Source organism: Populus trichocarpa, chromosome 10 (genome assembly GCF_000002775.5).
Source record: "Populus trichocarpa isolate Nisqually-1 chromosome 10, P.trichocarpa_v4.1, whole genome shotgun sequence".
Classification (NCBI taxonomy): Eukaryota; Viridiplantae; Streptophyta; class Magnoliopsida; order Malpighiales; family Salicaceae; genus Populus; species Populus trichocarpa.
In genome coordinates, this window is record NC_037294.2 from 22,260,845 (window position 1) to 22,272,356 (window position 11,512).

Below are 11,512 nucleotides of genomic sequence, written 5' to 3' on the forward strand. Positions count from 1 at the left end.
TCAAATGCAATACAATTATCGTGTTTCTCCCCTTCTATTCCATTTTATCTTTCCTCATCTCCCTTACTCATTCCTCTGTTATTCTTCGTATTCTTATGTTAGCTGGGAAGGCCACTGCCACCGTAGCAAATCAATTAGATTCTCTTCTAATTGGTTCTCTCAATGTTCAGCTTGCAACATAGGCTTTTCTGAGATTTGTTATATGGAAAGTCATTTTTAGTTCAAAAATAAATCAGAGATGGATGAGCTCGAAAGAGACTTGCTGGAGCGAGCTTCACGTTGCCACTCGCCAACTAAGCGATCGCTGCCTTTACGCTGCTTCCAAATGGTAACCTCTACTTTTCTCCTCTCCAGAACCCTAATTATATTCTTTTTATGCTGCTGTTGTTTCCGATCTGGTTTTGTATTCATGTCTATCTGTGTTTTTATTTTAGGGCAGGGGAGCAACTGTTGTGAATCGAGCAAGACCCTGCAAAGTTCACTCCTACAAACACCAGATTCCAACGTGGAAGTTGCAGCATTCATCGAAGAAGATTCCGAACTAGTGACATTACCTCTACGGCTCTACCGCCTGTTACTGGCATGTCTTATGCGTCCACTCCCGTATTGGAGGAAGATGATGTGATCAAAAGATGGTGACTTCTACCTTCTAGCCAAGTCCTCCCTTGATTGTCGAGAGCATAAAAGGGCTGCTCATGTGCTTCCCTATTGCCATTGCTCGCTAATTGTGATTTTTTGTGCGTGCAAATTATGGTATATTTCCTCCTTTTATTCAATTGGATCCTTCATGGAGCAATCAATGAAACTTCATGGTTACATTTTTTTTAAGGTACTAGAGAGATGGGCTAGGATGAAACTTGAACCCAAATTTTATTTCCTATATATGTTTTTTACGAGAGAAATACCCTGCTTGACTGGTGTTAATAATCACATGCTGTGTCTGGAAAATGGACCTAGAATGAGGATTAATGAAACAGTTTTTAATTTGTTAATCAAGCTCATAGCATCTTAATTATAATTTTAAAGAAAATCATCTATTTCGAGGAAGCTAGTCAGGAACGAAGTGTATCAGAGATCAGAAAATCTCGATAATGTTGTCAGATTCCAAACTGTGATTCGGTCTACACAGGAAAACAAATGCATTCAGTAAGCAAAACATGTAATTAAGAGCACAACACGGAGCAGTTTAAGCAATGCAACAAAAAAAAGATAGTTTTAAAATTAAAAACAGTTTACTCGGTAAAATAACTTATTCGTGGATATATAAATGGGTTAAATAGGTGTATTGGATTTTTTTAATTCGTCCAAAATTGAGGCCCGCAAGACTTGAAAAAAGGCCCAAGATCTTGGTGGTCTCTCTCAAGTTTTGAAGGTCACCATGGCCCCCTTTTGACTTGAAAATTGTAACCTGCTGATCATGCAAGTTCACTTGACCAGTACTTGATGCTACAGCTGCACAGAGTTTTTACCTTAAAAGCTAAGAAATGCTTTTTTAAAAAAAATTATTTTTAAAATTATTACCTGATCGAAATATTGGATTAAACCTCTTAATTATACGCTTATATATAGCCAACCGAATACCGTTTCCTAATCATAAGCATACAAAGAATTTTTAAGATAGACAGGTACAATTCATAAATGCCCTGTACATTTCAGGGCCATTTGGAAAGAAAGAATCATGAAACCCCAGTTAGCATTAAACAGATGGATTGCACAACATGTACAAACACTCACCATGAAATAAAGGAATGGAAATAGAGTTCATATTGGAAGTGCTACGAGAAAAAAAAAGACATCACAGTTAATCTCATATAACGTTGTACGAATGATGCGAGATGCCAAAAAAACTGAAGCAAAGGCAGGCCAATTAGCAGATGTAGTGAAGTCGAAATGCCACTTAATATTTCAGCTACAAACCAAAACATGCAAATGCATCTCTCTCTATAGGTACAAAAGCATCCATACAAACAAAGAGCATATGATAATTGATTTACTTTAATTTACATTAGGCATTTGAGAATGTCCCCATTTTTCACCTTGACAAGCTGCTGTATGTCAAAACTCAGGTTTCTTTCAGGATCAAAATGATTTGAGATGAGCACTTACCAGTAGAAAGCACAATAATCCATATTGAAACAATATCACGAAATGGAAATCATCCTTGCATCCTGAGCAATAACTCTCACAGTAATTATTCCTCTTCAACAATGCCTCTCTACGCTTCTGCAGGTTTTTTTTTCTTAACAAGCACTTGATGGTACAAATTTGTTATACAAGTATTGAAATGAGTTATATATTGAAGCTATATACCATGCCGGGCTGTGTTTGCTAAAGTTGTGAATAGCTTTGGTAGCGTTTAGATCCTATTTTGAAATAGAAAAGATGGGAACAATAAGAACGTGTCTCCCAGTGCAGAATTCTCTCTAAAATGATCCCAAAGACGAATTTCTTTGTCTGTCTCATTATGACTGTGGGATACGTCATTTTGTAAATGTTAAAATAATAATTATAAATATAGAATGGTTAAAGCACTTCTCTCAATTTTTTCATAATGCTAAGCACACATTCTCTGTGATTTTCTTAGAATGTAAGCACAGATTCAATTACATTTGGATTTTAATCCGAATACAAGAATCGGGTTTCATATATAAGCTTTAAATATTAGAACAATTAAAATATGCTCAATATTCCCCATGGTGTGAAAACCAGTTGACCACATCAACATCCTTTCCGGCTGCTGGAGGAATGCCTTCCATCACCTTCTCTTGGCCCTTTGGATAATAAATTCCAGTCCTCTCATGTGGAACCCAGCCATTGCTATCAGTCTCTCCCATGTGGCTCTTATTGTTCCTCACTTCCTCGGCATCCACCTTCATTGTCTCACGTATTGTGTCAGCAGAACTTTTCTTGTGGTAGGTTTTTCGAATCATTGGCCTATATATGTTTTCACAGAGAAATAGTGATCATGATCAATAAGAAACAGACCAAAACATTAATGATCTAGCCATAAGTTATAGCTATATACAAACACTTATTTTTTCAAGAAGATTATTACATGGATCTGATTTATGATCGACTCAAGCTATCAAACCGGCCGGTTCAATATACATTACAAGCTTTGAAGAAAAGAAAAAAAAGGAAAGAAAGAAAGCTGGAAGCCTTACTTGAAAAACATGGAATTCATGGTGTGTGCACCTCTAGCAAATGTCCCAGAAGACATCTCTCTGTCTTTGCGCCAAGCTCCAAACAATGTGGATGGTTCATGCATCATATATAAGGCATTGGAACATTATATATTCAAAGCAAGAAGGTATGGGGGGGTGTTATCCATATCTCTCATTTCTATGGAGATTTTGTTTGGGACCATTTCACATACGTCATTGTCTGTTTCAACTGCTAAGCCTCTAGATATCGAAAGAGATGGCTGTTCCTCAAGCAATCATTCATGATCAGTTGGCCTTGTATCCATAGCGTACAATTTCATAATCAATAGTTTATTTTTTACTGGAAAAAAAACACTACGAGTAGACCAATCATATAATTGGATTGAATGTGAAATAAAAGAAAATCTCACAAAATTATTCCAAATCAGAACACTATCATGTCCAATGAAGCCATCATGCAAGCTTTACCCATGCCTGAAAGATTGGTAGCTTTTGGGGACCATTTTTATCCACATTTGGCTGCTTGGTCTTTCATCATCTATCCTGGCCCGCACCAACAAAGATTACCACCTTCCCTGTTCTTCTGACCAAACCCATTGACAGGTCGTGACAATCTGAACCCCACTTGGTTCGGACACAAATATCGTTGCAACAAGGATAAGTTCACATAACCATATTTTCCAGAACATTTGGGTCGTGACCCGGTCCAAGGATAGGGTTGTAAGTGAGGGTGAGTCGATCCGCAAGTTTATAAATTGACCCAGGGTTTACTGTATTTTTAATGAAACAATATTGTTTTGAATAATTTTTTTTTAAAAAAACTGATAAATTAAAAACTAAAATGATAATTTTTTGAACTAAAATTAAAAGAAAATAGCCCTAAGGTTGGATTGGTTAAAGTTTGATCAAGTTAACTCCCCGAATAATTTAAAAACAAACCCAGCCCTGGCAGGTTCTAGTTGCCTTACTAAGTCTAGCCGGGTTTGATAACTATATACAGAACCACCATGATTTTATTATTGAATAGCCTATTTGTTTTTGCGTTTCAAAAACGTTTTTGAAAAAAATAAAATTTTTTTATTTTTTTTACTTCAAATTAATATTTTTTTTGGTATTTTCAAATTATTTTAATGTGCTAATGTTAAACAATTTAAAAAACAACCGTTGCTGATTGCATAACTTACCCTAATCTGTAGTGGTTGAGCGGATATAGGTTCAAACCGAATCAAACCAACTTAATTCAGTACAGACATTTCGGTTTATTCAGTTCAGCTAAACTGTTCATGGGAATCCAAGGTATCAGTTACTTCTTCACAATAAAGGTGATCCATGGCGTCGCGGCTAGGCTTTGCTTTATATGTTCTTGTAACTGAACCGCCATCTGCTTCCAGTGATCTTCGCAACAAAATTCCCATACATCCCATACATATATTTTTTTCCTTAAAGAGACAGTGACACTGTGGTAAGACTACTGATTCAATGTCCATAGTTTAAGTGCGACCAGTGTGATAGCTATATGCAGATTAATGTGACAACTGTTTTCTACATTTCCCCTGTGGAGATTAAATTATAATCTTCGTCGAGTATATGATCATGAATCTGGTCATTTTCTAGCATGGCTCAAAAACTTGCCTCCTCGGTCGATGGTCGCCTCAAGAAATATCGCAAACTGTTAGCAAGAACCTGCCAAAGTTGATAAAGCAACACGTTCATAACGAGAACACGAGGGTAGCGTCAACGACAGACTAGTTGGTAGGTTTTAAGCTTCGATATTTCTTACCAGTTGAAGAGGCTTGCTGATGGCTTTACCCTTGTAGCTGACATGAAATTTTGCCTTGGCCAACAACCCCTAGATGCCAAAGTAAGCAATATCAGTGTGGTTGTAATGCCAAGGCTTATTTGTGTTGCGAAATACGAGAAAGATACAGAGGAAAGGAAAGGAAATCCAGAGGTGCAGATGTATGCAGATAAATAATCACCTCAGTGTCAAATTCTCCTGATTCAACAGCAATATTAATGTCAGTGATAGCCTTTACAAGATCCACCAACAATCCTGGGCGATCAGCTGCCTCCACAAAAAGCAAGCTGCCACAGAAATACAGTCGACCCTTTAGCAATTGCTGTTTCACATGCTGAACACTAAAAACAGAAAGTATTGTTCTTTAAGGAGACAAGTGTTTTTCAACTTGTACAAAGCAATCCATAATAAAAACTTGAAAGGATTTTCAGGAGCATAGTTGTGAGAAAAATGTGTATTTACATAGTTATTGTTGCAGTAATAGGGGTTTTCAGGATGGAAAAAGCCCCGTCATATCTCAATAAGAAATCAAAGCAGAAGTTACCTTCGGTCAGGACTATCTTCTTTGACTTTTACACGCGTTGCTATATCCACATCAACCTGAGGAATTGCAGAATAACAGAAATTTTGAGCTATGATTTATAGTTTAGGGCTTAAATCTTCTCTAAATAACTCATAGACGAATCGTTTAATGTTCATCCCTAATGGCATCAGTTTCTTCATGAGGAAACAGAAAGTTGAGGACAAGGGTAAATACAATTACAAATAGCATCTGTGCCACGAAGCTATGACACCCTTTCCCCAACTCTTGGAGTTTGCCGGACAATATTTTACTATAGATTAAAGCCAACAACTTCAGAAGTTAAGAACATATTAAGATGGAATGAACAAAGTGAAACCTGTTTCGGTGGCTCTACTCCAAAGGCAATCCCCATTGCTAACTGAGAACTTGATTCCTGTTTGACAGTCATTAAGTTAAGCATATAAGGAGATGCGCATCTCACAAGAGTAATTCTTTAAAGATACTTAAAGAGAAGAAATGGACATCAAAAAATGATTACCGGGTGATACTGAAGCAAATTGTTTATGATTGTCAAACGAATGGCCTCAAGCAGTTCTGGGTCATCAACTTTTCGACCAGTACTACTGAAGAAAAGCTCATAGCAAGGGGCAGTCAGATTTGCTGTTAAAAAGCTATTGCAATAACAGAATCATATGGCTCATTGAACAAAAACAATACAAAGTCAGAAACTCGTTTGCACGATCCATGGATTTGATCCTGACAAATATCAAGTTAAGCATATAAAAGAGAACATATTGATAAAAAAAAAAATTCTTCTTTTGTAAGCAAGTGAACATAACATATAGGATGTAACTTACGCTTTAGTGATGGAAAATGTGTTGTGCTTCCCAGAAGAATCCAAAAAGACATTAGCCTTAACAACATTCAGCCCTAGGTTTTTAAGCGCGTTCATCTGTAAGGCATTTAATCATAATTTGCTCACAATAGTCTGTGTATGCTAACCAGAAGGCAATGATGAGTAATTCAGAACTAAAAGTTTCATAATCAGAAAAATCTGAAGATCCTAAACAAATATGTCAACAGCAAAAGAAAGACAAATCTCATGACTATCTCAGCAAGTATATGACTCCATACCGTATCCAGAAGAGCACCAAGGCGATCTCCGAAGGTTACCTCCACCACGGTTGCATCTGGATCGGCGTCTTGGTCAATTATAACTTTGGGAGTTGGAATTGCATCAGTGTCATTTTGACTTCCATCCTGTTTAAAACACCATTTCATCAATTCAGGAAACAAAGTAATTCACTAGTTCTTATGCTCTAAAATCCCATAAAACAGCAAGAACTGCTCCACACCTCAATGGTTGGAGCCGATGAAGCTCCTGGAATGATTATTGTCCTGGAAGATGGCAATCTGGCAACAATCATGTATATAATTAGGAGAAAGTACCGTGACAACAAAGGATGATGAAGTCAAGATGTATTTTTATACAAAATCATGACAACGTTTAGCAGCTATCTTTGTAGCTGATGAGTTCTTATTCAGCTATTCCTTTTACCATTCTATTGATAGCAAAAGGTTTAGCAACTAATCCAAGTTAATGAGCCATTAGGAGATTGATACAAGAAGTGAAATTGTGTAATGAGTAGTAATTTTCAAGTGTGGAGGTTTTGTTAGAAACATGAAAAGGGCAAATCTAGCTGCCATTGTTATTAGTAACAGGGGATTCAGGAGATGGCTCTGGCCATTCCTTAAACCACTAGAAAAATTAAAGAGCTTGACATGGAGAGAAAATTATCCAACAAAAATGAGGGAAATCAGTCACATTTAAATGGGTTGTTGCTGTTTTCAACACTCAAGTTCTTAATCAAATCCAACAGAACCATAGAGATAACCTAAGATCTTTGTTCACAAAAGATTGAAACTTGAGCGTTCAAGCTGAAGCAGTCAAATTCAGAGTCACAGACTATAAACAAGTAATATATATATATATATATATATATATATATTACCCAAAACTTTATTACAAGAAAACTTAAAAAGAGGAAACAATGTCTGAAAGTAGGCATACCTTCTTCTTTCCTTGCATAAATAAGGAAGTTGTGTAGGAGCCAAGCCAAAACACAAGGGATTTTCACCAACTTTGACATTATTAAACTGAAATGCAAGATTGGCAAAAGCCATGGACACAGCCATTTCGATCCTTCTATATCTCTCGTTCTTTCAAGAACAAAAAAAAATGTCTTCCCAGCAACAACTATAGACGAGAAACCAAAGAAAAACAAGAGCCCAAATTAAAGAACATCGCTAATTCCAAGAAAGACAGAGAGGATTTGAGAAGGAAGGAGGAGTTTAGAAGTTTTGTAATATCAGCCATGAGAAGGAAAATGGGCATATAATTTAAATCCTATCTCTTTATCTTTCTCTCTGTGTTTTTTTCTTGCAATTTATCTCTAACGTCCATTCCTCATCTGATCTTCATTTGTTTGTTTTTATTTTATTTTTTATTTTTTTTACTTGTACTGTATTATTTCTTTTTATTCATGGATAAATGAACTTTATATTCAGTTCAAGAAAAAAAGAATAAAGGTACGTGGTACTTTCTTTTTATCCTCTACTGGGGGCCATGGGGACAGTCTAACAATAGAGACATTCTTGGTTAACATAGCTATCTGAGTCTCCATCAAAGAACTCTTTCTTACCCAGAAAAGCAAACAAAAAGATAATTTAAGAGTACTTTTTTCTTATCTGTGTTAACCAAGCAACTGGTAGTTTAGAATTTCTTGCAAGATATCTTCACTTGGACGCCCTTCTTTTGGGGGTTTCTTGAAGTTAGAGGAGCTGAAATCTGCACCATTTATGTGTTGCCAAGTGTGAAATAAATATATGGATGTAATTGAAAATGGAAGATAGCACTCTATAGTTCCTTAAATTATTGAAATTCTTTGGGATTTTACCTTAATGGATATTGGCAGCAAGCATGACTTTACGTAGTATTGACTACTTATCCAACTTTAGCTGGTTTGGAATCTAACTATAGTAGAATCCAATGCTTATTATGTGCTGTCAACTCTAGCATGGGCCATGGCTAATGTCATCCTAAATCACTGGAATATCAGGCCAAAATGCTGTGAAATGATTGGATTGGTAACATAAAATGGGTTCTGACAAAGGATTCCACTAAGCTAAATTCTTTATAACGCAGATCAAAATCGGTCATCAAACTTGCTCATTTCTAGTATTTTAGAAGAGCATGAGCATAGTTCAAAATGACATAAACAGGGCACAATCCAAGCAACTAACGTGTCGTTCTAATCAATCTTTCTCAAAAAAAAAAAAAAAAATATGATATTCTCATCATACATGTCTCAGTAGTCAGTAAGAACTTGGAAAAGCAAACCCAAAAACAAAAAGAAAAGGGATCTACATGATCATTATTCAGCAATCACCTAAGCAACAAAATCCCTTGAGTACAAGGTAGGGTGTGATTCTACTGCTATGGGAAAGGTAAAGCTAAGAAGGCAATCATCTTCTATATCCAGGTTCCATCCTGCAGGAAGGGTCATTCAAGCAGTCCCATGCACTTAATAACCTTTGTTTCCTCGAATTCTAGCTCTCATGTCCACCTGAAAAAAACATGAGATATGACATGTCAATAAAGGGGAATGTTTGTCTACATTTAACGGATACAAAAAAATTTCCATTCATGATAATTTTATGGGATATTCTTCTTAATGCTTTTATCCATCTAAAAGATATCTTAGAATTAGTAATTGATAATAATCACAGAAGCTTTATTCTTCTTCATTAAATCATTTGGTAATACAATAATCCACACACAGCATATAGGCACATAAATGAATGCACAAGTGTTGAGGCATGGTCATGTACATATTGACATAGAAGTTAGAATTGCAGTTGGAAACTCAATTCAAGTTAGAAGTTGAAATTGCCCTTTAACACTTAATAAAGACGGAAAAAGAATGTAACTTTCAGATTTAACCCACCAACTGGCAAATGAAGAAATTAATGAGAACTAATTGGTTTTTACAATCTTGTCTAGCAATCTCTCACTATAAACCAAGGATGGAAATTAGTAATAATTCATAATGTGTATAATTTTACTTCACTTGGTTAATGAACAAACAAGAGAAGTGTTATCGAAAATTCATATAAACTCTCGTATGATATAGTTATATACAATCAATTATCTTCCCAATTAACCAAAATAAACCATCACCATTTGAACTCAACACCTGCTGTTTACTTTACTCAGATCTTCTATACTCTAATCAACAAAATCTTCTACTGATACTTTAATTGTACTGTAATGCTAGAACTTTTGAGTTAAGGAATATGTGAAAACAGAACCCATAACTCAATGCAACATTGCTCAGAATCAAATTAAAACTCATTGCAATCAGAGCACAAAGAAAACTTAAAAATCATCTCGAAAAAAGTAAGGAATAATTGAAAAGCCCACAAACAAGAAAACAGAAAGAATTCAAATGGAATTAAAGAGAAGACAAAAACAAGAACATGCCTGGCCTCTCTTGCAATTGAAATAAGTTTCTCTAAGTCCCACACACTCACTTGGTATGGAAGGGCTCTTCTCTCCTGCACATTCTTTATATGGTCGATCCTCCATCTACATGTATAAAGCACAAACATAAATCTCAACAAGACTGAATTTCACCAATGAGAGACATTTAAAAATAAAAACATCATTTTGGTAAAGAATGCAGAACCTTAATGCAATCCGATTCACTGAGACACTTGACCAGTTCCAGTGCAAGCCCCTTGCAAGACTTTGACATTTCCTCTCCTCCTAAGAACATCCAAAGATAAGTGCTTAAAAAATAACAAGATTTTTTAGAACCCTTTTGTGCGTTTGTGTTTTAGGTTAAAAGTACCAATTCTTAACAAACATTATTAACAATAGTTTCATTGGGGCATTTTTTCAAACAGGTTAACTAAGAAACTTTAAGCGAAGCACAAATTCATAATTTTTGGAGCTTTCTCTACCTCAAGTGATGCTTGAGGTTTACGATCGTAGAAACCCAGGTAGAAAAGGGAGGGAGGGAGAGACTTTTCTAAGCTAAACCTTGGCGATTTCCACCGGTGATTAACGACAGGAAAATGATCGGATAGAAGGAGAAAAGTTCTCCGGTTCTGGGAAATATTTAGTGCTTCGCTTCTTGTTGTGAAGTTGAATCACGTTTATGTCCTCCATAGTTTAGTGAATTATGATTTAGTCCCTATTTTTCTATAGGTTTTAATTTAGTCCTTTGATCAGAGTTGACAAATCCCTTTGTAATTATCCAAATTCCCCTTTTTAAATGCTTCTTTTTTCTCTGTCTTGATTGGTGAGAGTAGAAAATTGATGGCTAATGCATATAAACGATTCAAATGGAAGGGTTTGTGGTTTTGGATTAGTTTGACAAGTATTTCAATTAGTTTTTGCGAGACATAACAACTGAAGAATTTGAGATATGCTTTGATCATACTGCGCGGCGAGTCTGAGTTGGAACTTGGAACTCAACCGACCATCATAGTTCTTGATCAGTGCGGTGAGTACACTTGAAACTCAACCAATATAGTGTCTGTAACAGGAAGAACAAATAGAAAGAAAAATTTACGGGCAGTCAAAAATCCAAGTTAGTTCACCCATTAATATGATCAAAACCCAATACTTAACCTGTTTATTTTTTTCAAAACAATACTTTTTCTAAATACAATACTGTTTTGATTTTTTAAAAAAGAAAAATAAAGATAAACCCTACTGAAAACCCCAACTTGGATTTTACTCATTTCTGTCCAACAACACGTCCTGGATTGCAAGGAAAGACTTGAAAAAGTTACAGCTAGATGGGTCAGTAAGGGATTACATGAAAAAATTTAGTTTTCTACTATTGGTTTTTATAAAACTCCCAAACCTACCCAGTGCGTCTCGATTGCTCATTTCAAACCTTTTTTTTGCACATTTCATGAAAATTTTTATAAAAAAAAATTATATTTTAAAATTAT

The 11,512-nt window shown here is 35.6% G+C and overlaps 3 protein-coding genes and 1 long non-coding RNA gene across 4 annotated transcripts; 1 reads left to right on the forward strand and 3 right to left on the reverse strand.

The window, feature by feature from the left end:
* On the forward strand, positions 1–828 carry LOC112328854 (uncharacterized). Its single transcript, XR_002984077.2, has 2 exons — positions 1–328; positions 435–828. It is a non-coding gene; the product is annotated as an uncharacterized LOC112328854 (long non-coding RNA).
* A 1,488-nt stretch (positions 829–2,316) lies between these two features.
* LOC7469490 (uncharacterized) lies at positions 2,317–4,173 on the reverse strand. Its single transcript, XM_002315358.4, has 2 exons — positions 3,165–4,173; positions 2,317–2,934 (listed from the first exon to the last, which is right to left on the reverse strand). Exons 1-2 carry the CDS (start codon positions 3,269–3,271, stop codon positions 2,682–2,684), a joined length of 360 nt encoding a protein of 119 aa, XP_002315394.3. The 5' UTR covers positions 3,272–4,173; the 3' UTR covers positions 2,317–2,681.
* Positions 4,174–4,560: 387 nt separating this feature from the next.
* Positions 4,561–8,001, reverse strand: LOC7469489 (ACT domain-containing protein ACR11). The gene is made up of 10 exons (XM_002315357.4): positions 7,557–8,001; positions 6,841–6,898; positions 6,620–6,745; positions 6,343–6,437; positions 6,024–6,108; positions 5,862–5,918; positions 5,507–5,562; positions 5,144–5,249; positions 4,945–5,013; positions 4,561–4,847 (listed from the first exon to the last, which is right to left on the reverse strand). Exons 1-10 carry the CDS (start codon positions 7,679–7,681, stop codon positions 4,785–4,787), a joined length of 840 nt encoding a protein of 279 aa, XP_002315393.1. The 5' UTR covers positions 7,682–8,001; the 3' UTR covers positions 4,561–4,784.
* Positions 8,002–8,699: 698 nt separating this feature from the next.
* On the reverse strand, positions 8,700–10,713 carry LOC7469488 (uncharacterized). Its single transcript, XM_002315356.4, has 4 exons — positions 10,511–10,713; positions 10,234–10,313; positions 10,029–10,133; positions 8,700–9,111 (listed from the first exon to the last, which is right to left on the reverse strand). The coding sequence occupies exons 2-4, from the start codon at positions 10,300–10,302 to the stop codon at positions 9,070–9,072; spliced, it is 216 nt and encodes a 71-aa protein (XP_002315392.1). The 5' UTR covers positions 10,303–10,313; positions 10,511–10,713; the 3' UTR covers positions 8,700–9,069.
* Between the last annotated feature and the right edge of the window lie 799 nt (positions 10,714–11,512).